This window comes from Alosa sapidissima, chromosome 23 (assembly GCF_018492685.1).
Source record: "Alosa sapidissima isolate fAloSap1 chromosome 23, fAloSap1.pri, whole genome shotgun sequence".
Lineage (NCBI taxonomy): Eukaryota > Metazoa > Chordata > Actinopteri > Clupeiformes > Clupeidae > Alosa > Alosa sapidissima.
The window spans coordinates 29,955,992-29,983,435 of NC_055979.1; the positions used below are offsets into that span (position 1 = coordinate 29,955,992).

Here is a 27,444-nt window from a genome sequence, read left to right on the forward strand (position 1 = left end):
GCTAATGATAAGGGTTTTTTGCCTGTGTGGAAGCCAGCTGCAGAGGGAGAAAGCAAAAACTCACGCCTGTTGACATCACTTTTTGGGGGTTGCTGCTGTAACATGATGCAAGCAGCCTTAATAACTCGCTGTGACTGGCTGTTTGGATTTTTCCACTAAATCGGCGGGGTGGACAGAGCAGTCCACCGTGGAACTCTGCGCAGGTTGCCACAGTAAAGAGATTTCTGATTGGTGACTACGTACAACTCAAGCCAAACGAGATTCAAATCAGAGAATTCAGTGATTTTTTTTTAACAGGGTACATGGGGGACGTTTAGGACATCCTGAAGCAAGAAAGTGCAGCACTAACATTCTACAACACAAAAACACACGCACGCACGCACGCACGCACGCACGCACGCACGCACGCACGCACGCACACACACACACACACACACACACGCACGCACGCACGCACGCATCCTGAAGCAAGAAAGTGCAGCACTAACATTCTACAACACACACACACACACGCACGCACGCACGCACGCACGCACGCACGCACGCACGCACGCACGCACGCACGCACGCACGCACGCACGCACACACGCACGCACGCACGCACGCACGCACGCACGCATCCTGAAGCAAGAAAGCGCAGCACTAACATTCTACACACACACACGCACGCACACACGCACACACGCACACGCACGCACGCACGCACGCACGCACGCACGCACGCACGCACGCACGCACGCACGCACACACACACACACACACACACACACACACACACACACACACACATCAACTTCATAAGCGGGGGGGTCATGTTCAGTTTTTTGCACAGAATGTCTCCTCTCTCCTTTACAAACCCACAATACACACCCCTCTCTCGTCACTGTGAATGGATAAGTACTGGTAGGAGTGGTCATAAGACTTGATAATACCGCTGGTTATTTGGCATCGCTGAGAGAGTGTGAGCGAGAGAAAGACAGAGAGAGAGAGAGAGAGAGAGAGAGAGAGAGAGAGAGAGAGAGAGCGAGCATACTTTTAAACCATCACTCCAGATCTCCCCCTGACTGGAAAAGAGCTGATGTCACCCTACCATCTCCCAAAGTGAAATGCTAAGTTTGTAACTGAGTATCTTCAACTTCTTAATAAGGGCAAAAAAAAAAAAAAAGATTAACAAAAACAAAACAAAAACACATGTGATCATCAGCTAGCCCATTTCTTTTGGTTGGTTGTTGGTCTGTTTTGTTTACGTTTGTTTTTTTATTTCTGTTGCATTTTATTTAAACTGGAGATTATAACGCCTGATCTGGGCAATCTGGCCCACTAGCTCCCTCTACTGGTCAGCGGCATCGCCAAAGATGTCGTTCTTCGTGCGCTCCATCTCCGCAAAGTCAAAGTCCGAGCCCGTCATGCGCCGGTAGATGTCCTTGATGTCGTCGCAGGTGGTCTCAAAGTGGGTGGTGGCGTCGTAAGAACGCGAGATGAAGATCTGCCGGACATACCCACAAATCAAAATTGTGTATTTCAACCAAGGGAAGGAAAGTTCACTGAAAACACCAACAACTAATGCCAACCCCCCCCCCCCCCCCCCCCAAAAAAAGTAAAATAAACTCTCAGACAGTCTGGATCCCTCATCTCACCTGACTCTCGGTTCCCAGATCAGTGGGTTCATGCAGGTCACTGATGCTCACAAACCTAAAAAATCATCATAAAGTTCACATAAATGGCATGTCACACACAGTGTACATAAAGCACTGTGACTACCAGTTTTGCAATAAAACTATTACAATTCTCTTTTATTGCAAAACTGGTGGCAAAATGTGTTTCCAACCAGTTTTGTAATAAACTAGAATTGTAATAAATTATTTTCAATGGTAAAGAAGTCAGTTAGAAATCACTAGTCAATAAAATGGGGAATCTATTAATCATTTAATTTATTATCATTATGGTTGTTTTCTCAAAAATGTAGATTTGTTCATGATATTAACCGTCCTACACAACTGTAAATAGTCAGTAACATTCTAAATTGATCTGCAATCATTCTACAAACTTTAATATAAAAGTTATTACAAATCTGATTTATTGCAAAAATGTTTGAAAAACACGTTTTCGATCATATATATATTGTTTTACATTTCCATAATTTGGATCTGTTTTTTTTCATATTTACTACACAACTGTAAATAGCCAGTAACATAGAAAGGGACATCTGCATACATTCTACAAACTTTGAAAAAGTTATTCCAAGTCTGGTTTATTGCAGAAATTCATTGCTAACTACTCATTCATTTCTGATTGGACAAGAAGCATTCCATGAGTCATCACAAGTGCCAATATCCTAGGACCTCCCCACTTGGGTATTTTGCACTATTAATGGCACTGAGTTATCCAACGCGAACATACAATTAATTTGAAGCGAGAGATCAGCGATTTCATAACTTGTGGTCGTGGTGTTCGTAAAGGATATCGCCACCGCTGTAATCAAACATGGAAAACGTTTACTCACCTACAACCAACAAAACTGGAAGTAAAGAGAACTGCACCGTGGCTGTTTGTGTTTTGTAGCCTATACTTCAAATTGGTCTATTGTAGTGACATTATAGCTTACACTTTAAACACCTCTGCAAGTTACTTGGATGACACATGTATTCCACAATCAAAGGTATCATAACAAGCAGGGTAACTGTCCTTTGTCTTTTTGTGAGATTTGTTCGTTTAGAAGGAACACTCCTGACTGAGTCCTGACTTGGGATATATTGTGACACTTCCTGGCTGATATGACAGTCCATTTCACTATTTGTTAGATCCGGTGTTAATGACGCTAATTTCTAAAGTGTTTAAAGTGAGAATTGCATTTACACATTATTACGGTGTTAACTTGGAAAGCCCTAATATACACACTAGAGATGTAAATATATGACAAAAATGCCATTCGACAATCGAGGAGCAAAAGTCGATTAGCGTTCGAAAATCGGAGGGGGGAAAAAACAAAAAAGCACTTTCTCACTATGACAGAAAGAGAGGGCAATTACCTCTTTAGCTTATGTCATCAAACAAACTATTAATTGAACAAGTAACATTTTTTTTTTACATAGTAGGCCTATGGTAGTGTAATTGGAAGAAACAAAAAAACAATAAGCATGACCAAGCGTTCCAAATCAGATACCTGTTAGATAAAAAAAAAAGAAATGCTGCATGTCATGATTTTATGCGAACATGCCTTATGCAATAGCCTACTTTTTTAGCCAATTAATTTAGATCAACGTAGCTATGATGTTATTATTACATAGCCTTACAGTTAGGCATGTCATACTCTTGTTAAAAAAGAAAATGAGCATGTCAGCATGTTCAAGGAGGAGACACGAGCGCAACCGATTACTGCTAGTCCAGCTGCGGAGATCACCCGCTCGGACCGCACACACGTCGCAGGCACACTCAAGTAGGAGATTGCTAACTTTGCCAGGTGGGGATATTTCTTCTTGTTGGCCTTCCACTAGGTCATGGAAGCGTTCATTGGTGGGCATAAGTCTTGGGAGTATTGCAAGAGTTCGGTTCTGCAGAGTTAACAGTGACGAGGTCATGACAATGCTCTTCTTCTGTTGTTTACACTATGTAGCCTACACAACGTAGGTAGCCTACAGTATATCACGCAGTAGCCTAGAGGGTTTCATTTATGTTAGCAACAGGAAAATAGGCATACCCTGCTGCGCACTCTGTGACAGTAGGCACGGCGTGAATTATGGATATTATGTATGCAATGCTATAACGCACTGGCATTGCGCAAAAATTACGATATTCGAAAAAAGCTATTTTAAAATCGAATTTCGCACCCAGTTTGACTATTCGAAGATCGTGACTCATCCCTAATACACACACAGACTGTGTGATCTCACACATGAACTATGCAAACACTAACACTCAGCCATTTACACGCATGCACGCACGCACACAGGCCTTACTTCTGCTCAATGGGCTCCAGCAGGTCCAGAGCAGGTTGGATCTCCTTCTCGGGGTCGTTGGTCTCCACTGTTGTGCTGACGATGGCTACGTACTTGCCCTTAGACGCAACATTGTGTGGGAACGAGGCCATACACACGTAGATGTCTGTTACGAGACACACACACACACACACAAGTTACAAACCAAATAAATCTGTGTGTGAGTATGTGTATGTGTGCTTACTTCATTTTATTGTGATTCATTTTTTGGTGAGACAGATGCATGAGAGGTTACACATCAACGACGAGTATGCATGGGTGTCACAAGTAGCATATGTGTGATGTCACTTCAGGCAGCCCCATACCGTGTTTCCTGTTGACCTGGTTCTGGGGGATGATGATCTGGCAGGAGTTAGCGTCGCTGGTGTTCTTGATGGGGTGGCTTATGATGCAGATGACCCGGACAACCTGGCCCACCTTTTTGGCCCGGTCCATTAAGTAGCTGGGGTCGCAGATCAGCTGCTTACAGCGAGCAATCTACCGAGTGCACACATGTATACACACTTCAAAAAGCGCTAATAGTGATGATTGTAATAGGCTTCCAATGAGCCCACATAAACATTTAACCAGGAGTGTGCAATACTACGCATTTCAGATGAGGTGTGTGTGTGTGTGTGTGTGTGTGTGCTCACCTCTCCCTCCGATTTAACGCCGACTACCTTTCCGTTCTCGATAATGATCTCCTCAATGGGCTTATTCAACATGTAGGTTCCTCCATAGATGGCACATAGTCTGAGAGAGAGTAGAGAAAGAAGAAAGGAAAAGGCAGGATTTAGTTCTGCTGCTCTGGTAAGAGGTAGTACATGCTCTGATTTAGTTCTGCTGCCCTGGTAAGAGGTAGTACATGCTCTGATTTAGTTCTGCTGCCCTGGTAAGAGGTAGTACATGCTCTGATATGCGGTGTGTGTTGTAATGGTGATAGTCGCCCTCATTTCTAAAACAAACATATGATATAAAACAGGCGTAGGACAGGTGTATGCTCATTTCCACACAAAGCATGGCATTTATCAATTTGAACCTGAGCGGTGGCTACGCTCGAATCTCACGTCAAGTCTCCACTCGTGTACGCAAGTTTTTGAGGCGAGAGTTGAATTCATGGAATATCTTGGCCCCAAGTCTTTTCCTGCACATTTGTAGCCTACTTTCCGTAATGTACCCTGTTATGTTGACATGTTTGATAGCTTAAGATAGCCATATGTGGAGAGAATTACTTTCCCTTTGGAAAGCGCAACAGTAGTATTTGTAGTATGATGGCAGGTGTCGTATGGTTTTGTAATTTATTTGTTGTATGATGCATTCTCTCTGCAAAAATAAAGTATGTTACACTTAAATAGCCATAATTTTCCGGCTTTTTTGGCGACACTTTTTGTGACTTGTCACACTCTCACTTGGGCCATCTCCAGGTCAGAAATGTTTCTCTTTTGGACGTATTGTGCTTCTTCATGTCGTAAATTCTATGGGCAAGGCCTCTAAAATGACCATGAATTGGGGCGCGATATCTAAACAACGCTTGTTTTCAGCCGCCACATTTACCAACACACACTCATGCTTGTGCTGGAATTGAAGTGATATGAACGCTTCATGAATCACACGTGAGCCTCGTCGTAAGATGTTGAATCTCAAGTGAGCCTCATCGTAAGATGACTCCTGCATTCAGCAGTGTTTGTTTCCTCTAGATTTTTTTTTAACGGTGCCACTAATGTCTATAAAAACAATATATTTATGGAATAAAACTAGACAGGTACATCGGATTAGCATTGCTGAGAACACTGAGAAGAAAGTTAATGTTTTAAGTAGGCTACAACAATACAATATATAATATGTGAAATGAAACTGGACGGGCCATAATAACCTCTGGCTAGTTTCAGGCTACTTATTGTTAAATTGCAATGTGAGCGGCGGCCAGCTCTGCCCTACTAAGGTGAAACTGAGAAAAATGACTTTAAAGTTATCTTAATGTCCTGACAATTGAGTAATAGGTATAATATTATAATTTTCACATTTTGTAGTGTATACCTGTATTAATCTATCTACAAAAAAATTGAACTCAAATTTGACCTTTGACCCTTTTTTGGAAGTTACTGTATTCTGCTTTAGTATTGCCCACAAAATGACAATCGGTCATCCCAAGGCAAAATACCTTTACTTGTATTTTATAGCACAATGTTATAATAACAATGATAACTTTCACTTAAAATGTAAGCAATATAACCCACTATGATAAAATGGCTTCACATATATCAACATCATATGAAAATTATAGTTTATTCAGTTTTTTCTGTATTTCATACTAGTACCACACAGACAGTCGCACTGATTCACACACTCTCTTTGACAGATGTCAGAATTAAGAATGAGAGTGTTTTGATGTTTTAATATATATAAAGCATATTTTTCTGTTTGGATATGAAGCACTAATAGACTTGTTTATTAGACTTGTTTATTTCGAGAACCAGTAGACTAGAACAGAAAAATATTTCAGAATCATCCCATTATACCATCTTAATGTCTGCTGAGAAGTTTCAGTGAAAACATAGGATTTAATATTTCTTGGGATTTTACTTGCAGTATTTGCATTATCATCATGAAATCAGGAATACATTTTCATGATGTGTAGGTCTTATCGAAAATTATGAATAAACAGTGTATTGATAGGCTACATTTTCCTGTATAGAATGGGAACTTAAAACCAAATGCAGATGATAAAACAAAGTTCTCCCACACAAATAAGATTAGGATGTGATTGGTTGCCTTTATTTGGTCATTTTAGATTACTGCAATTTAAAACTGCCTGCTTTGCAACTACCTTTAATTTCCCCACTAACCCATAGCTACACTAAACTTTAGGATTGCATAGATAGAATTGACAGCCTGTAACAACCTGGGAGTTTTGACTAGCCGGCAGCAAGTTTTAAAAACTCGTGGCGGATTTAATGGATTTGTTTTCTCGTCGGTTGTTTGGTATGGATTTTAACCAGGGTTCAACAAAAGGTAGGCTCTAAATTACTACATTCCTGCTGCTGGTGTATGGGTGTGTGTGGAAGGTGTGTCGTTGCGGCTCCAACAAACTCGCAGTTTTATAGTTTTCAGTCAGTGACTGTCATTTGCAGGCGAGAGCTAGCCTATGAGAATTTTTTTTTTTTTTCAGTAGCCTTGTATTACGGGCTATGTATAAGCCATGCTCTAATTGCACCGCTTGTATTACGGGCTATGTATAAGCCATGCTCTAATTGCACCGCTTGTATTACGGGCTATGTATAAGCCATGCTCTAATGCACCGCTTGTATTACGGGCTATGTATAAGCCATGCTCTAAATGCACCGCTTGTATTACGGGCTATGTATAAGCCATGCTCTAATGCACCGCTTGTTACTGAATACGTTGTTGAGTTTAGGATTTTAAGTTAGGCTAGGCCATCAAGATTGTCTTTATGTACTAGCATGTCATTCCTTGATCTTGGCATTTATGCTACGTTTGAAAGCCATCAATAATCTAACAAAAAGCAAGCACCGCAAAAAATGTAGGCTACTGCATTTTATTGAAGTTAGTGTGCGTCTGAGGTGTTAATTGAACTCCAGAGGGGCAATACAACTTCACATTGATGGTCGGTCAGAAGGCAGCTTGCCGTAACTTTGCACCGTAACTTCATTCGAGTGTTCAGTTGCAGCGTGAAAGGAAGGCATAAAGCCGTATCTGATGTTACGGGCTTCTACCAGTTTCCCCTTGGCTTTTTGAAGTTACGGCAAAAACATCATCTTATTTCCCCCAAAAAACAACCGAATTGAAACTTGATGTTTGTCTACATGATACAACTTATGTTTATTGTCCTAATAATGACAAAAACTTTTACGACCTTTTGCCTTTTTGCAGAGGAGGGGAGGATACGTCGGCAGGATTATTTAAAAAGCAACTGCAACTACATCAGTGTTTCCTCTACGTTTATTTCAGCATGGCAGCCCCCCACGGTTTAATTAATACCGCCACGGTATCAGAATCAGGGCAGACGCACATTTGCTTTTTAAATAATCCTGCGACGTATCCTCCCCTGCTGGCTGCCGTTCACATTGCAATTTAACAATAAGTAGCCTAAACTAGTCAGAGGTAGTTCACATATTATATATTGTATTGATGTAGCCTATTTAAAGCATTAACTTTCTTCTCAGTGTTTCCTCTTCATTTAGCGGTGCCACTGCTTCAGAATTAGGGGAGACGCAAAATATTGTCTGGAAGCATAGTAGGTTAAATGCCCTCCGCTGGCTGCTGAAAATTGCAGTTTATGAATAAACAACAATGCTAATCCGGGGTACATGTCTAGTTTTATTCCATAAATATATTGTTTTTGCTATCAAGAGCTTCCATGTGCTACGCATGTTTGTCAACATCGCAAAAACTACAATTTTCGCATAACTTGGTGGAAAGGTGTAGCACATGCCAAGGAAAACCCATTCATTTCTGAAGTTGATCGTATAAAGTATTTCCTATATCGTAGTCTATAGGCCTAAGCTCGCTCGCAACAACAGCAAAAATGAAACTGAGAGGATGTCTCCGCGAAGACACCGCTGTTACATTAGACGCGCACTGAATCGCGAATCGACGCAGTAAAAAAGCAACAACGGCTGGTAGTAACGAGGGTACATTTCAAAACATTTTGTATGCACTCGCGGTGATGGCCTAGTAGGCCTAATGTGAATCGCGGACTATAAAGTAAAGGATATTTGTACCAAATAAAGGCAGTGTTGTGGGTTGTGTTTTTACAACGTGTTGGCACAAAACGTAATTTCGGTCACTAACGAAGTAAGCTAAGCGTTTCTCCATTGTCAACGTGAACTACCGGTATGTTCAAGCGTTCAAGTGACATGTGGTTTAATGCATGGGTTACCGTGACGTGAGTCAGACAGAAGATGGGCCTGTCTTAGTTTCTGAATCTTGTCCCTCTCAAGTCACGTTAGGCTAAATGGTGCAGCCACTGTTTAAAAAAAAAATCTAGCGGAAACACTGTACATTGTGCATCTGCCCTGATTTTGATACCGTGGTGGTATTAATTTAAACCAGGGGTGGGCAAACTTTTTGGCTCAAGGGCCACATTGGGTTTTGAAAATTGGCCGGCGGGCCGCACAACACCCCCCCCACGACACACGCATAAAAAATACATTTTTTATAGCCTATAATTTAGTATGAAAAAGTATTTGTTTTAAAATACTGCTAATTTTTTTAAAAAATACTGCTAATTTTATGCTGTTTAACAAATTTATAAATTGTGCACTGTCGCTTTAAGACAGTCGCTTTTTACATTACATTACATTACATTTGGCTGACGCTTTTTTAACCAAAGCGACTAACAACATGGTAAACAACTTTACCAAACGCTTTAATTCACGTTTATTTCTCAATGATCTTCTGCCTGCTCCGCTATGGCTACGGCTGGGCCCTCTCACAGTTTTTAAATGGTCAGTAGTGGGAACTACTGTTGCCTTCATGATTTCCTTTTAAAACTTTCTTATAAGAAGGAGATATCAATTTTCAACAATCACAAGCCAGCTGGAACATGTGGCTCTCTCTCCCTCTCGTGAGTGCAGACGCGTTCCCAATTAAATGGATTGCATAATGTTCACGTTAGATCTGCTGCAAAGGAGATAACTAAGAGTTAACTTAGTTTAACATGATGTTATCTCTATTTAACATGATGTTTTGACATTGACATTGACATTGTAAACGTTATCTAAGGAGAGTGAAAAGCAGTTTGCAGTAAAGCTAACCAACTTCGTCTCTATCGCAGGAAAAAAATAGCGAGCAGCCTGATAACTAAATGAAATGCTCGGCGGGCCGAATGAAAGTGCTTGGCGGGCCGGATGCGGCCCGCGGGCCACAGTTTGCCCACCCCTGATTTAAACCGTGGCGAGCCGCCATGCTAAAATAAACGTAGAGGAAACACTGGTTCAGATCTGCGCTGGTTTCTATGTTTGGTTGATAAATGAGGGCCAGTGTGTTTGAAATGAGTGTGTATTTTGTGTGCGTTGAACAGGAGCGTGTGTGTTGTTAGTGTGTGTGTGTGTGTGAGTGATCACCTGGCAAAGCCCTGAGGTAACTCCCCAAGGCCGTACAGAGGGTACAGGTAAGGACTCTTGCCGTAGCGAGCCAGAGACTCACTGTACAGCTTGATCCTGTGGAAGGTGTCAATGCACGGCTGGTCCAGGTAGCTACACACACACACAAGAAATACCATTAACATGACTTCACTAACATACATTGAACTAAATGCACGGTTGGTCCACGTAGCTACACACACACTAACATGACTTCACTAATATACAGCGGGGAAAATAAATATTGAACACGTCAACATTTTTTTCAGTAAGTATACTTCCAGTGAGGCTATTTGCATGAAATTTTCACCAGACATTAGTATTAACTTAGGTAATCCACACATATATAAAAAAAAAAAAAAAAAATGTTCATAAGTAGAGTTATGTGTAAAAAAGTGGAATGCCACAGGAAAAAAGTATTGAACACGCCTAATGAAATTTCTTAAATACTTTGTGGAAAACCCTTTATTTGTAATGAGAGCTTCAAGGCATTTCCTCTATGACGAAACTAATCAGTCGCAGTATTCAGGATTTTGGCCCATTCTTTTAAACAGATAGTCTTTTAATATTAAAGATTCTAGGGGTCCCTCTTGTAAATCCTGATCTTTAGGTAACTTCCAGAACTGTTCAATTGGATTTAAGTCAGGGCCTGAATTTCCTTTCTCTGAAACCAATTGAGAGTTTCCTTTGCTGAATGCTTTGGATCATTGTCCTGCTGGAAGGTCTAGCCATGTCTCATCCTCATTGTTCTGGTGGATGGCAAGATTCTCCCAGACAAAATGGCTCCATTCATCATTTCTTCAACTGTATGAAGTCTGCCAGTACCATGAGATGAAAAACAGCCCCACACCGTGATGCCTCCACCTCCAAACTTTACTGTTGGTATGGTATTTTTAGGGTGATGCACAGTGCCATTTCTCCTCCAAATATGGTGTGTAGTATGACATCCAAAGAGTAAAATTTGGCTCTCACCTGACCAGAATACATTCTCTTAGTATTTCATAGGCTTGTCCAAATGTTGTGTAGCAAACTTTCAATAAGCTTCGACATGTTTTTCTTCAGTAATAGAGTCATGTGGGGTAAGCGTGCATAGAGGCCATGGCGGTGGAGTGCATTACCTATGATTTTCTCTAACAATTGAACCTGCTGCCTCCAAGTCTTTCTGGAGTGGTCCTTGGCTCTTAGGCTACACTTCTGACTATCCTTCTGACTTCCTGGTCAGAAATCTTGTGAGGAGATCCTGTGCATGGTCGATTGATGATGCAGTGATGTGCCTTCCACTTGCAGATAATGGCTCCAATACTGCTTACTGGATGATTCTGAAGTTTTAAAATGCATCTGTAACCAGTTCCATTGATATGTTTTGCAACAATAATGTTGTAAAGGTCTTGGAAGAGCTCTTTGCTTTTACCCATCATGACATGTTTCTTGTGTGACAACTTGGTAACGAAAAACCTTTTTATAGCTCATCAATATGTAATAACCCAGCTTACATTAATTTGCACAGATAGGAGGGATAATTACTCTCTAACTATGTATAGATTCCAGCTCGTTCCTTGCCATTCCTTGCCTTTGTGTACTTCTTGTGTACTTGTTTTTTCTTAGTGTGTTCAATACCTTTTCCCTGTGCCATTCCACATTTTTACTCATAACTCTACTTAGGGACATTAATGTTTGGATTTTTTAATATGTGTGGATTACCTAAGTTAATACTAATGTATCTAGAAAATTTTATGCGAATAGCATCTCTGGAAGTATACTTACTGAAAAAAAATGTTGACGTGTTCAATATTTATTTTCCCCGCTGTACATTGAACTCGAGTCATTTCTAGAGCTCTCTTGGAGCAAGGTGTGTGTGTGTGTTAATATAGAAAACTAAATGTGTGTCAGACATATCAGTGCAAAAAAGAACATATATCTATTTGTGTGTGTGTGTGTGTTAATATAGAAAACTAAATGTTTGTCAGAAATATCAGTGCAAAAAAGAACATATCTCTCTCTGTGTGTGTGTGTGTGTGTGTGCGCGTGTTAATATAGAAAACTAAATGTGTGTCAGACATATCAGTGCAAAAAAGAACATATATCTATCTGTGTGTGTGTGTGTGTGTGTGTGTGTGTGTGTGTGTGTGTGTGTGTGAGACTCACTCATCTGTGCGGTAGAGCGCTAGGGCATGGTGTGTGTGTGTGTGTGTGTGTGTGTGTGTGTGAGACTCACTCATCTGTGCGGTAGAGCGCTAGGGCATGGTGTATGTGTGTGTGTGTGTGTGTGTGTGTGTGTGTGTGTGTGTGAGAGAGACTCACTCATCTGTGCGGTAGAGCGCTAGGGCATGGCCTGTGAAGTCCATTACATCCTGTCCCAGGTCGAACTTCTTGTAGACATCACGCATGGTGGTTTTTTTGGGGTCCACTCCTTCCATGGTTTTAGGGTCGTTCTCATCGAAGTTGGCGACGAAGACCAGGAACTTACGGAAGCGCCTCTTCTCAAAGAGACCCATGAGACCTGCAGGATTACAAACAGGTTGGAACTCTGGGGGCTGAGCCGTGTTCTAGAAGCTTGCTGGCCGTTGGAAGTGCTGACATCAAAGCATCTCCACCTACGGTCACATGTGGTCTTTGGCCAAATCTACCAAACTCTAACCATCTACTTCCTTTTCAGCGTAATGTCACAATAACTTACAGATTCTCTGCCAATGCTAAATGTGTGCATTTTTCTTCCTGCATGTTTGTATTTTGTAACACAGTACAAGTAGATGGAAATTTCAATTGTTTTGAAGTCAGTCGATAAACTAAGAATTCTGATTATTTGCATGAATGTGTAACATAAAAAAGCCAAATGCTGTGGTTTATAGCAAGATGTTTTGTCCTCTTGTGAAACATTGTTAACTAAGTGACCTCTTTATTCAAATGAACTGCGCCATATTTAATCCTGAGGTGTAATGTGTTGTTGTTTCTCTCTCAGGACCCCTAAGGTCCGGGGTACTCACTCGATGCTAGCGCCTCAGTCTCAGTGGACGGCACCTTGTAGATGGAGCCCTTCTTGTAGACGTAGCTGCCCTCGATCACCTTGAAGTCCAGGTAACGCGTCACCTGAGTGATCAGCAGCATGCGAACCAGCTGGCCTGCCCAGGGAGGAACAACGGAGAGTTATTATACGCTACAGACACATCCACGGAGAGTTATTATATGCTACAGACACATGCAGGACTCATGCAGACACATGCAAAAACGTAGTGAACTTGTGTAAACTAGCCTTTTAGAGGAAGTCAAATTAAGTAATTACCCTCAGAGGTACTTTTTTGCTTGTTTTGGCTGTGTGACAAATTTCATGGAATGTGGCAAATGTCTAAGAATTACTTCAACGTGGAATACACTCCTTAAGTGTACAGAGATGATTTAAGAGCTTTGGTGTGTGTGCGCACATAAGAATGCAGTGGTGTGAGTGTGAGTACATGATTGATGTGATCTGAACTCTGGAGCTGTCCACATCCAATACCCTTCATTCTGGTCATTGCTGTTGCCAGGGCAACCAGAGCAGCTGGTGCACGGAATGCAGCTGGCACAGATAGGCCCCTCCCTCTAGCCACAGCTGGTGTGCATATGAGTCCAGCCATCCTGACAGCAGTGCTGTGTGTTTGTGTATGTATGTGTGTGTTTGTGGGAGTGAGAAGGAGTGAGAGAGCATGCTTAAGAATCGTGAGCGAGCATGCTTAAGAATCGTGTGCGCGCGCGCCACATGTGTGTGTCAAAATGACTTTGGTTTAGCTGTAGGGACCCCTTCCTCAGCATCAGAGGTGTAATAATATGTTGAGCCTTGTCAGTGTTGACTTAACAAGTTTGTCGCTATATGCAAGCTTGTCCCCAAGTTTGTCGCTATATGCCATTTTGTTGTAAATGCATATTTGCAAACAGACATTGGCAGTATTTTAATTATATGGGTCATTCCACGTCAATTCAACCAGGGCCCACGCACTTAGGTAAAATACCAGATGTACCTATGTTACCCAGGAGACACACTGTAAAATTTATTTTATGTAAGATCAATACTTTCCAAGATACAGCCAGTTTTACTGGGGGAGGGGGGTGCCGATTTTGTTCGGCCTCTTTTTTTTGTCAAAGTTCACAAACCCATAGTGCATAAACTAAACCATGTAGGAGGCTCAAATTTTGCATGCTGGTACATAAATAGGAATAGTATGTAGCAAAATCATCACGTTTGGTCTGGATGATCCTGCATGGTCATAGCTGTCCCTCAAAGTTGATCAAAGTTTTATTGGAGTTTTTGGCTGGGCTCTGTTTAAGACCTTCAGAAGACATATTTGTACTCAACATAGGCTCTTGAATTATTTTGCTTATTGAGATAAGTAGAAACTCTCTCACAACAAAAAAGAAACCCCCATTTCTTTTTTTTGGCTTGGGCCTAAGTGTGATGGGGCCCACTTGCGCTGTTTGGCAACATACTTTCAGCCCCCCTCTCCTCAGTAATCTACATGATTTTTCTTTCTCTCCTTATTTATTTCTTTGTGCCTGAAGTTATCAGACATTTCTGAAGATTTCATAGGCCTAATGGACACTTCATAGTAGACTATTAGAATAAGTCTTAATATTTTTTGGACCAAACCAGGTAATAAACTAGATGTACCGCAGAGCGGTACAAAATATGACCGCCGCCCAGTCCAGCACATGTTTTCCACAAAAATAAGTCACGCTGAAAGGCATATATGATTCTAACTGTCTCACTGAATTGCATTATGCACACTCAATTCTCACTGGTATCTGCTAGACAACAAGTACCAAAACATGATTAGTTCATAGATTTCACATGTAAAATACATTTTATACAACCCCACCCCCATCTTGCCTGTTCATAATTGAGAAATTCTTGAATTGTGTGCATGTGTGCGTGTACATGTTTATGTGGGTGGGTGGATGTGCGTGCATGTGCATGTGCGTTTGCCTGTTTATGTGCCTGTGTGTGTGCATGTGCATGCATGCGTATATATGTCTACTGTGTGAGTATGCGTCATACGTAGAATTACTGCAGTGTTGTAATGTAACGGAGTACAAATACTTCGTTACTGTACTTAAGTAGAAATTTCACGTATCTGTACTTTACTTCTCTATTTAAATGTATGTCAACTTTCACTTTTACTCCACTACATTTCCTAGATAAAATGTATACTTTTACTCCGTTATATTTACACTAAGCATCTTCGTTACTCGTTACTAAAACAAAAAATTAGAAGAAATGTGTGTGACTGCAATAAGGGAGGTTTTGCGAATCACTGGTCCTAGATTGCATTACGCACGCTGTGCGCTCTATTTCAGCGCTTGTTTGTTGCTAAAGGAGGAGGCCGCCATGGAAGCACTAGCACCTACTGGAGGAGCTCCCGTTATCATAGACGACCACCCCGACCATAGTGGTGAACTCGGTGAACAGGGTAGTGGTGAAGAGAACGTCATACACCCGTGGAGTGAAGCTAAACACTCCGCTACCTGCCTCAGCGGCCTGAGAAAGGCTATTTAGCATCGCAGGACTTGTCTTCAGTCCAAGAAGAGTAAGACTGAATCAGGCCCGGATTAGGTAATTGGGAGAATTCCCGGTGGGCCGCTTCACTTTTGGGCCGGTCGAGGAAAAAAATATTGACATTTGTCACGTTAGTCTATCTTTTCTTAAAGTAGGACACGTTCCGCATTCTGTGCATGACACCAATGCAATGCCTCTGCATGGGTTGTAACCTACGCGAGGGAGTTCTCCCCTCCCAAAAAGAGTTGGTTGGGCCCATATAGCCCGTCTTTTCCAAAAAAGTTTTCTCAGATATGGATAGCCGAGCCGGCCCTACAGTAGACACAAGCGTCAGGAAGGATGGATGGTAGAAAGAGGCCAGGAGAGACTGAGCAGCAGATCAACCAGTCGACCAGTGAAAATGATGAGCCCGAAATTAGTGATGAGGAGGCCATGACAAGTACAGAGGATAAATTAAAGTTATTTAATGTAAGAAAGAGCAATTACCCTACATGATATGCCTGTATGCCTTGTTTGCTCAGATAAGGGTGTAGTAAAGGAGCAGGCTAAATCACCAAACAACAATATAGCCTACCCATGCAAAAAACATGTAGCCTATACATTAGTCAATATGCCTCTTTGTGGAAGCGTGGGATAGGCTACATTTCAAAGGCTTTCTTTCTTTCTTTCTTTCTGTTTTTGTTAACTTGTGGAATAGTGGAATATTTTTTGTTAACTTCTCAGTTGAAGTGAATTATTATTACACATTTGTTGAGCCATGGTACTAATAAAAACTACAGGATAGTAAGAGCTGAAATGTTGCTTAATTTATCTCTTATTTATCACTATGTAAAACGTTGGCTAGTCTTGGGCCTGAAACTCCCAGGCACTGAATTCTGGCAACTTTGAAAACAAGCTTCTTTTGAAGATGAACACCTTTTCAGTTTCAACTGATGACTGGCATATTCGTAGCTGCTGGACATAGGTGGCCTGTGTGTGTGTGTGTGTTTGTGTGTGTGAGAGAGCGAGATGGTGACCTGGGGAGTAAGCCCTAGAAATGCTCATACCACATGACCAAAATGTTCTCCCTACCAGCAGGTCATTTTTTTTTTTTAAAGAAATAAGTTATTTATTTTTCATTTTTACCTGAAGTTCATACAAAAGTGAAATTTCTGTTTCTGTTTTTTTCTTTGACGTCAGCTCTAAAAATATACTGTTTGTTCTTTGAACTTAAGAGAATTGTGCCTGAAAAGTCCTAGAAAATAATGTGATTTTAAGTGAGATTAAGAAGATATGGGAACCCTGAATATGCTTTATGCTTTACTATAAGAAAGCCAAAATAAAGTTCACAAAAAAAGTTCAAAATAAAACCTCTTGCTTTTTACTTTTACTTCAAATACTTAAGTACATTAAATATCAGAAAATTACTTTTGATACTTAAGTACTGCATATATCAGATACTTTAAGACTTTTACTTAAGTAATATTCTAAAAGGTAAATTTCACTTCTACCAAAGTCTTTTTCTAGTACGATACTTGTACTTTTACTCAAGTATTGCTTTCTAGTACTTTATACAACACTGGATTACTGTGAATGTATGTGTGTGCGTGTGTATCTGTTTATGCACATGTGTGTATATGGAATGGGTTTACATGACCCCTGGAGGCAAACCTAGGCAAAAAATTGGTCATCCTAGGCCCTACGGTTCTCAAGATATTCACAGAAAACTGTGTCTGCCCTACCCTCCTTTCGGGGGGTCCAGTCCAGCGAGGGGCTAAAGATCAAAACGAAACACGATGGTTCCATGCTATCCATGTGGGGTTACATGCCCACCAAGTTTCGTGTACCCCGGTCTTACAGTGTCCCGGGAATCCTTGACGGAAATTTGGACATGCGAAAAAAAAAAAAATCTGACTAAACCTATATGACCGCCGCGCAGCGAAGCGGCGGTCATATAGGTTTAGTCAGATTTTTTTTTTTTTGGGTAGGGTAGACTAGGCTTTAAATTTGTAATGTTTTAACATTTGAAATGTTTTAACCTGCAGCTAGGCTACTTACAGATTGTGGCATTGTGCTAGTGCGTCAGGCCACTGAGCGTTTCTTAAAAGACGGCATTACCATGTCAAACACTGTTTTTGTCTCTGAACTCGACAAAATGCAGCAGCCCAGTTTAGGTGCATTTAAATCAACTATTTAGTTATTCACATTAGCCTTTGCTATACTAATAAAGTATGTCTATTTGCTTCACCTTTTGTCGATCTAGATGGCTCAAATTGCACATATTCTTCATCAAATAAACTTGTTATGTCTATATTTTTGTCCAATATCCCTAACTTTAACAACAGCCTATGCTACGTTGCTAGACCAATCTCAACGTCTTTTTCTGACAGAAGTTGAACGTTTCAACTAGCTCACCTGTGACCTCAATAAGCATCTTTCCTCGCCGGGCTCACATTCCAGCTGACATTTCAGACGCAGATATCTGTAGTCACACAGACAGGGAGGCTATTCCAGCGCAACTGCGCAAGCGCTCTGTTCGCGTTGCATCCGCGGCAAAATTTAGCTTCCACTGTTTAAATAGGGTAAAAGCATGCATTCACATAATCGATGCTGGATCAGACAAGTTTTTAATTGGGCTCTTGTCTTACAACGCATCAAGATGCGTTCGCGTCTGCGCGTGATTTGTAAACTCAGTTGTAACCCCATACACACCCCCCCCCCCCCCCCCCCCCCCACAATATTTTCTCATCGGATCTGCGCGAACCACATAAGTCCCCTGTTTTGGATTCAAAACGGCGAATTTCGCCAAAAGGTGAGGAGTTTTCATGTCTGAAGACTACAGAAAGAATACAAACAACCCCATTTCCGTTTCCGGCAGCGGAGTACTGCCGTACCTCACTGTACATCCAATACAAGTCAATGGAGTTGCACAAAAACTACGATAAAACCTGTTGGAAAGCATCTTTTGCAGCGATTTTTCTGTGAGCATATCAGTGAACACCCCTGACCACTGGGTGAGTTTCACGTCTTTGTAAATGAAAGTTTAATGCGTTTTAGAAAGGATTGTTCCATGCAGCCATTGTGGAGGTGGAAAATTCTCAGACCAACAGCATGTGTTCAAATTTCAATCATAACCATTCTATTTCATCAGAAACGACCTGAAAACAGGGCTTTAAGTGTAAAATACCGAACTTGTCCTTTAAATAGTTCACCGTAGAACATTATTGTGTGGCGGCCAGTTTTGATTTCGTGGCGGCCCGCCACAGATTAGTCAATGTATGGGAAACACTGGTGTGTGCAAGAGAGAGTGATAAAGACTGTGTGTGTAAGGGCTAGGTGTGTGAGTGTACGTTTGGGAAGTGTGTGTGTGAGAGGTATAGAGTGTAAGAGGGGTGTGTGTGTGTGTGCACATATTAGTAATGAGTGTGTGTGTGTGAAGTATAGAGATAGAGTGTAAGAGGGGTGTGTGTGTGTGTGTGCACATATTAGTAATGAGTATTACCATTGGCCATGAGAAACTTGGGGATGAGATCCACATTCCAGTCACGGCCCTTCCCCATGGAATCAGGTGGACTGCCAGGCATGTTGAACCGTTTATAGAGCTGCAGACACACACACACACATTAAAACCTTACTGACATACTATGTGTCTCTATTTCTTTAGTGTTTCATGTTTTGGTATGACCATGTGCACAATATGTAGTTCAAACCGTCAGATCACTGAAATGTGTGTGTGTGTGTGTGTATCACTCACATCCTCTAGTGGTGTTATGGAGGCACTCTCAAAACCATCAGATCACTGAAATGTGTGTGTGTGTGTGTGTGTGTGTGTGTGTATAACTCACATCCTCCAGGGGTGTTATGGAGGCGCTCTCTCCTCCGTAGTAGGTGTTGCGGTCCATGTGCAGCACCTTCTTCCCCTTCACGGACATGATCCCTGACAGGATGCATTCCTATTGGCCAGAAAGTGAGGAAGGGGTCAAGCACTTCCTATCAAGACAGCAGACTAAAGCAAAGTCCTTTTAGGCAAGTCTCTCCACTCGGCGGCCATATGATAACGCTTTTTGGGCACTCGTCAGGCATCCATTTCGGCAGAAATGCACGTGCGCAAGGCTTCACGACACCAATCTTGCTCCAACAGCGAGATCACAACACATCATTGGCACGATGTCTTCACAACACACCATATGATTGGCTCAATGTATTCACATCACACCACATGATTGGCTCAATGTATTCACATTAGTGTTGTCACGATACCAAAATTATGACTTCGATACGATACCTGCCATAAATATCACGATGCTCAATACTGAAACGATACTACGGCGAAATCCTAAGATATCTGGAAAAGAAAGGACTCATACCTCCTCCAAGTGTATTGAGTCATTTGTGTTGAATTCGGTGCACTTTTGTAGTGTGCAGGTCAATTCTGGGTTCTAAACTTCCTACATAATTATTATTTTTATAGTCAGTAAAATAGTAGGCCTACTTTGTGTGATTAAGTCCTTTATTTTTTGTTATAATTCATTTACATTGTGTTGTGTTTTGGCAATAAAGTAGCTTTAAATAGCCAAACTAGGCTAGATCAAGGTCAGTGTTGAAATTACTGCATGCAAATAACTGAATGCTATGCAGAGGGGCCTAATCTTTAGGCCATCTGATGTACAGTATAGGCTTCCCTAGGCCTTCCCGTGTTCATGGGATTTCTTTGACAGTTGCAAAGGGAAAAATGTGAGGATAGTCTTCTTTGCGGCCAGTGTACAAGTTCGACATTCCAACCACTCAGGTCTTCGTCAGATAGGCCTACACCATTACCTGTTGCAATATGTCTGTGTGCATTCCTACATTAGCCTACGTCTATTTCTTTAATAACATGATTTGCTACCACGTAACAATAAGCCGCTATTATTATTAGGACTCAACACACTTTGGTGGTATTATATGCTGTGGGCTTTAATTAGCGCATTTTGGGTAGCCTATCCTACATCTGGGCAATGCTTATTGAACAAATTGCAGTCTACATGCCATGACAAAATATTACCAGTAGTACTGACCGAACATGAAATAGATTGTTTACAAGTTATGGTAATGTTATTCTGGCGTGAACATTGCGGTTTCATCACGTTAGCACCCTATGATTACAGCTCGTTATGTCTCGTCAAAATTCATTGATGAAGGAAGGTTCGCTTTATCCCAGAGAACCATACTCGTTTCACTTAGGCTAGACTAAAACAGAAGAGAAGAACTTGGCACTAACCATGTAGTCGTGTTTTCTATAGCATATTCGTTAACCTGCCGTTCTTTGAACAAAAATGTTGGGATATGTCTGCGAGGTGTTTAGCCAAGTTCCATGCGTAGCCTACTGCTTTTAAATGACTTTGAAACATATTTCACAAACGGGCCTCTATGTACCTGATGGCTTGCCTTCACTATTCGCAATGTATCCGAAATAGTTGCCGATTTCACTTCACCTTTTGTTTTATCCACAAGGCCGAGGACGGTCGGCAAAGAACTACTGTATGTTGACGTTGGCTGCGCACTCACTCACTCAGAGCTGCCTACTTGACACGCCCACTTGCCTATATGCGTGCAAGGAGCAGTGAGAGCAGCAGTTCACGCAGACACAGAACGTTAATTTTAATAAAGTATCGATTCTAAAAACGTCGGAAATCATATAGTTTTTTGCGTGAAGGCATCGCGATACCTTTTTAGTATCGATACACCGTGCAACACTAATTCACATGTCGACGTTTTGCCGAGGAAGGGGTGGGATATGTGTAGACAACGGCCATATTGGCGTGACAAACTAGCCCCATGCATTTCTATGGAGTATTTTTTGAGTGCTGTCTCCACATTAGAAAGTCTCTGACTAAAGTGGCTACTATGCAAATACATAGAGATCCTCCATCACCAGAACAGGCTATAGAGTTGTATACAGACAGAAGGTGTTCCTGTTCTCTAGGTGGAGAGGAAGTGTGTGTGAGCGCCAACAGTGGTTATGGTTCATGAGAAGATGAACAATAGCGTATGTGTGTGGTCAGAATGTACATGAAGGTTGGAATGTGTGTGTGTGTGTGTGTGTTGTGATCACTTAGCAGCGGTTATGGTTTATGAGAAGGTAAGCAGTAGCACTTCTGTTTGGTCAAAGATCAGCATAAAATTGGAATGTGTGTGTACACGTGTACGTGTGTGTGCGCGTGTGTGTGTGTGTGTGTGTGTGTGTGTGTCTGGTTTGCATTAACAGAAGGAAGAATTTCAAAGGCGGAGAACGGAGAAGTCTACTTAAAATTCCTGTGCGGTTTCCCTTTGGAAGGAAAAGGCTTTACGGGGAAAACTCAGTACAGAGTGAGGATGAGGCCTTATCACAACATTAGCTACCAAGCGTACAAATACACAGAACACAACCACACACGCACCAAACTGCCGTCAGCTCACAGAGTATATAGACTACAGGTTAAGGTCTAGGTTGGCACAGTCACATGAGGTTGCGTTTTAGTTTCAGTAACTAGATGGCCTGACCCCTGACCCCAGAAATGAGCAGACAACTTGGACCATTCTGGAACTTGAAAAAAGGGGCGGTACCTCTCTCAAAAGCACAAATTTAGTTCAATTAAATTTCAGTTAGCCTATATAGCGTCATAACATGAATATGTCTCCAGGTGCTTTCAGTTAGCCTATATAGCGTCATAACATAAATATGTCTCCAGGTGCTTTCCAGAGTACAAAAACATATAGGTGCACGTGTGTATGCGAGTGTGTGAGTTCAAGGAAATGAGCTTGTAATGAGCTTAAGAAAGCACTTCAACGTCATGTGATGCCAAAAGTGGACTACAAATACACACCTCTCTATTCGCAATGCCAATGTACAATCTCAGAGTGATACTAAGACGGCATAATATCTCAGGAATTCACTGGATATGTAAAAAGCTTTCTACAACATAAACATTAAATGCCAAAGCAGTGTCAGTGTTTCAACAATATCTGTAGGATAAAAAAAATCTAGCTACACTTTACAAAACTCGCACCAAATCAAAAGCAAGGGGAAGTGTTGAGATTATTTTTATCACCTCATGCATCTCTCTCTCTGTCATATACACACCGAAACACTTCTGTAATTCACAGTAGAGTTACTGTGAGAGCCTTTGAAGTTTTCCATTATTAAAAAAGAAAGAATGTGACAACAGAATAGCAGACCGTCACCGAACTCCATACAGTTTACTATCCCATCTTATGTCAACATAAACACCATTACCTTGTTTTCAAAACAACATGAGTCACTATCACACATAAAAAATAACATAATATTAGTGTGCTTGCTGAAAGCTAACTTCTGAGCCATATGCCCAATATTCTAAAATGAGGTACATGACGTTAACGCATGACATCAATTTCTGCCATATTGGATTTTAGCGAAAGCGAAACTACATTTTCACAGGTCAAAAATGTGTGATGTGACGTGTATGATCTTCAAACCATGCGTCACAAAAGTTAATGAAAGTTAATAAATTTATGATTTGAAGTATTTACCCATCAGAGCTAATCGTAATCAACAGCGAAGTGGCCAAACAGGAAGTAAGGTCATATAGCAGCAAAACCTTCATGTAAGAAAACCAAACATGGCACATAGACTCGGGACATAAAAAGTAGTGCCCTTTGACCTTTATGGGACACGGCAAATACCATAAAATCGCAACAGCTCCAACAAAACATGAATAAGCACCGACTCAAAGATCCTCACACTAGTGGAGGTTTATAGGACAGAAACCTGACATTTGGCACAGTCAAGAGTCAACGTGGTGCACAACATAAACCTGTTGTTGCAAAGCAGCCCTTTCAGTCCACATTTCAAACCCTTATTTCACCATGGAGTGGGTGTTTATATTTGTAAGCAACCCAAACTTGTAAGACCACGATAGCTCTGAGCCAGGCTGTCTGCCACACTTCTATAGGCCCTACCCTGCCCTACTCATTGGGTGCTCAAGTCTTGAGGAAGCTACCTAATCAATATCAGTAACTTCAAATCGAAGGACACCCGATATAGGAGTGTGTGTGTGTGTTTTTACATATTATGCTTTTTCTTTGCTTTTATACAGTCAGCACATTTCCCTCACTAGTTTCAACTGACTTGAATGTTGTATTTGAATTATTATCATTATAAAAACTAGCCTATGTTTGTTTTGTCCTGTCTGTCCAGCAAGCTCCTTTTACATTTCCATAAGCAGACTTGAGTATTTCTGATCAAGGCATGGTATGAGAGAATAGCAGAGTACAATGACAGCTTTGGGCTGATCCAAGTCCAGCATAGAGATGCAGATGCATGGTGTCCTGCTCAGTCCTGCGCATTTGTACTCCAGCATGCAAACGTGCTGTGACCGACATGTGACTTGTATATGGTGTCTGAGGGTGTGGCTAGTCAGTGAGTCCAGTGGCAGGCGATGGGCAAACCCGGTGCCCGCAGGTGACGGGTGATGGGCAAACTTGGTGCCCGCATGTGCTCAACGCACACAGAGGTGATTGGTGATTACATACGAACCTACATGATTATCCTTAATGAAATGGAGGGAAAAAACACGGCCCTTCGTCTTCATTTCTTCACATGCAGCTGTAAGGAAATCAAGCTGTAAGCAACTTCCCAGAGTCAGTCATTATGACACACATAACAGACAGAACAGACTGGTCATCTGAACAACACTACTGTTTGTAACCCTGGCCCAAACCCTACTCTAGTCCTCACAGCAGACAGATGACCTGCTCATCTGAACAACACTACTGTTTGCAACCCTGGCCCAAACCCTACTCTAGTCCTCACAGCAGACAGATGACCTGCTCATCTGAACAACACTCTACTGTTTGTACTCTAGTCCTCACAGCAGCACCCTAGCATGCACCTTTCCCTCTTCGGCACGAGGCTGGTCAGGTGATGTGGACTGGTCCCGTTCTGTGGGGTTAATGATGGACGGGTAAGCACAATGACGCAACAGGTGGGAGCGCTAGCATGCTAAACCTTAACAGGTGGGAGCGCTAGCATGCTAAACCTTAACAGAATGGGAGCGCTAGCATGCTAAACCTTAACAGGTGGGAGCGCTAGCATGCTAAACCTTAACAGAGTGGCCATTAAAAAGTGCGGACTGGGCAGTCCTCCTCCTCCACCTCCTCCTCCTCACCAGCCAGCAGAGTCCTCCTCCTCCTCACCAGCCCAGAGCACATCTCAGCGCCCAGGCCTCGATTCAGAGGATCAGGTGGAGGAACCATCCCTTTTTGTCGCTGGCATTTCACTCGACACTTCAATGCTGACATCCTGCTGAGCTATGACCTATCAATCTGCTGTGATTGGTTGATGGTTTATTGGTCCATCGGTTAAAACTGATTGGCTGTCAGGGGGCGGGTTGTTAGAGCTGATTGGCTGTCAGGGGGTGGGTTGTTACAGCTGATTGGCTGGCTGGCTAACACCCAACCTCACTCTTCCAACTCTGCTTATGCATTTTAGTCCTTATGAACACAAAATCCATTACCCTACACTCCCTGTTCAAAAAGAAAAAAAAAAAAACAAATGTAGATCATGGGAGAGAGAGATAGCAAGAGGGAGAGAGAGAGAGAGAGAGAGGGAGAGCAAGAGGGAGAGTGTAAATATGAGTGAGGGATTCAAGTAACAGCAAGTAGGGACAGGCTGGTCTTATCCAATTATCTGCAGCCTTAAAAAGGCGTGATTGGCTCAGATTGTTTTCAGCTCTTCCTTCACCACCTCAGCCCTTTCACTCACACACACACACACACTGATGCCCTTTCTGCCCTGACCTGGGGTCAGCTTAGATTCTGTGGAAAGGAAAGAGGTGGACAGAGGAGACAGTCGACAGTTCTGGGAACAGGAAGCAAATCTAGCAGAAGCTCCACTCCCCACCTTCTCTTGGCACAGAGAGCGAGCTGCTGATCACTCCCCTTCACTTTCAGTTCCCTCACCAAAGAGAAAAACACCCCACCCCACACTACGACAACTACCTAACACACACACACACTGAAATGTGGCCTCTTCCATTTGTCCCCAACTTAAAACAAAATACCCACGGTCACACACACTGCACACTTCCTAAGCAGCTTCCTTTTCCTTTTGGAACTGGAATCTGGCATGTGTGCTATGTGTGAGGAAGAAGGAGGAGGGGGGGCACAACTTGAAAAAGTTGACTGGAAGAGGAAGAAATTAATGAGAATTCTTAGCGAACCGTTTTGCACGCGGTTCAGCTATGACAGGCACGTTAAGTGCATTATTTCGTGCATCAGAACGGGGGCGTGGAGCGCGCTCATTACTGACAATCATTCCAGACAAACACGGCCACTAGACAATCAGCAGACCGGAAGCTGTTAGCCACCCGGCCTGCCAGAGTCCACCAGAGTAGCCTTGCACTGTAACTCACGAGTATCACGAGTTTTTCCGTCTCATGGTGTCTGTGGGCATACATTTGCGCCTTACTGTAGAGTTGACAAACTGCTGATTCGCCCATCAAAATCCATATCCATAACAGGAGACTTATTTTAAGGTGGGCGACTGGACAGCTCGCCGGCTAAACATGAAATGCATTGTGTTTTAAGAAAACATCCGGTATGGAACGCCAAGCTATGAAAATATCATCTGTGCCGACAAAATTTCTGGCTGACACATTAACGTCGTAAGGGGACGTATGAGGTCAAGTCAAAAACTTCCGGGCGTGACTGTGTTTATGCACTAATACGTTAAACGTAATGAAATGGTACGGAGTTACTTTTCCAGTGCCCTGGATTCGTCATGGCTCAAAGTTTGAAAACCTCTCCCCACCCTGGTTACTCCTTCTGGACAGATGATGATGACTTGACTCACTCACTCAAACTATCCAAGTGATTTCATATTTCCCCGTTTAGTTGCACCGAGTCAACACCCAACCTTTAATACCACAACGTCACCGTATAGCAAGTGCTTTATGCACAAAAAATATCAAAAACAAACAAGTTAACGTTAGTTAAAGTTAGTTAACACGTAAAGTTGGCCTTTGTATGTGACATAACTTGGTATCGTCAAATCTGGCTAGCAAGCGAGCTAGCCAGCTAGTCAAGTCTGAGGATTGCGAGCTAATCTGTCCAGTGTGGTTGTGCTAGCTAACTCTAATTAAGCTAATGAGTGCATGAATTGATATTGTAAATTCCAAAGCCAAACTTACGTTACCATACATGACAATGACGGCATATCCAGCCATATTAAATTAAAAAAACGGACAAAAATCACTGTTGAGGCCTAGTGTGGATAGTTAGCTCAGAAGCTATCTTATCCGGCGCTACCACAATTAGCTCGTTTTCGACATCTAGCTAGTCAAAATTAGCTCGACAGTCAACGTAGTCGCCACCGCTAGCTTGCAGGCTAACAGGCAGTGTAAACGGGCCATCTGCGGTTATCATAGATTGGCACGGGTTGCAAATCACTAACATTGGAAAGGTTACACAATGTGCATCGACTGAAAAAGAGGTAATACCGTCAGGCCGGTCCCCAGAACAATGACGTCGTATTCTTCATTCATTTTCCCAGTTAATCACCCCGCTTTTCCCGTGTCTCGGGTCGAAGAAAATGGAGATCTAGTAGAGGAATGAAAGGGCTGCTTTGCAACGTCAAGCGGGTCTGCTACACGACAGGGGAGGAGCTAGACTATCCGTCAGCCGCGCAAAGGAAACGTGTACTGTCAGCAATAGGCGAGGTGACTCGCATATTGGCAACATGTGGCGTTTATTTCTAACATTGTATAAAAAAAAAAACTCTTATATGTATTAAACCAATATTGACGTTTGGAGAGCACAATGTACCACCAGTGCGTTCTACGGTCGGATGGCTGTCAATTAGTCT

At 42.1% G+C, this 27,444-nt stretch overlaps 1 protein-coding gene across 1 annotated transcript; it reads right to left on the reverse strand.

Annotated features, from left to right (window-relative positions):
* Positions 1-893: 893 nt before the first annotated feature.
* On the reverse strand, positions 894-27,233 carry gdi2 (GDP dissociation inhibitor 2). Its single transcript, XM_042080841.1, has 11 exons — positions 27,080-27,233; positions 19,427-19,534; positions 19,084-19,183; positions 13,063-13,197; positions 12,380-12,578; positions 10,061-10,192; positions 4,628-4,727; positions 4,301-4,472; positions 3,957-4,101; positions 1,638-1,692; positions 894-1,486 (listed from the first exon to the last, which is right to left on the reverse strand). Exons 1-11 carry the CDS (start codon positions 27,122-27,124, stop codon positions 1,331-1,333), a joined length of 1,347 nt encoding a protein of 448 aa, XP_041936775.1. The 5' UTR covers positions 27,125-27,233; the 3' UTR covers positions 894-1,330.
* Between the last annotated feature and the right edge of the window lie 211 nt (positions 27,234-27,444).

Excerpts from the sequence above, each read along its gene's own strand:
- gdi2 (XM_042080841.1), bottom strand. The coding sequence starts at position 27,124 with ATGAATGAAGAATACGACGTCATTGTTCTGGGGACCGGCCTGACG. Across the intron at positions 10,193-12,379 it reads GCGCTCTACCGCACAGATGA|CTACCTGGACCAGCCGTGCA; the intron begins GTGAGTCTCTCT and ends GTGTGTGTGTAG. Across the intron at positions 4,728-10,060 it reads TTACCTCAGGGCTTTGCCAG|ACTATGTGCCATCTATGGAG; the intron begins GTGATCACTCAC and ends ACTCTCTCTCAG.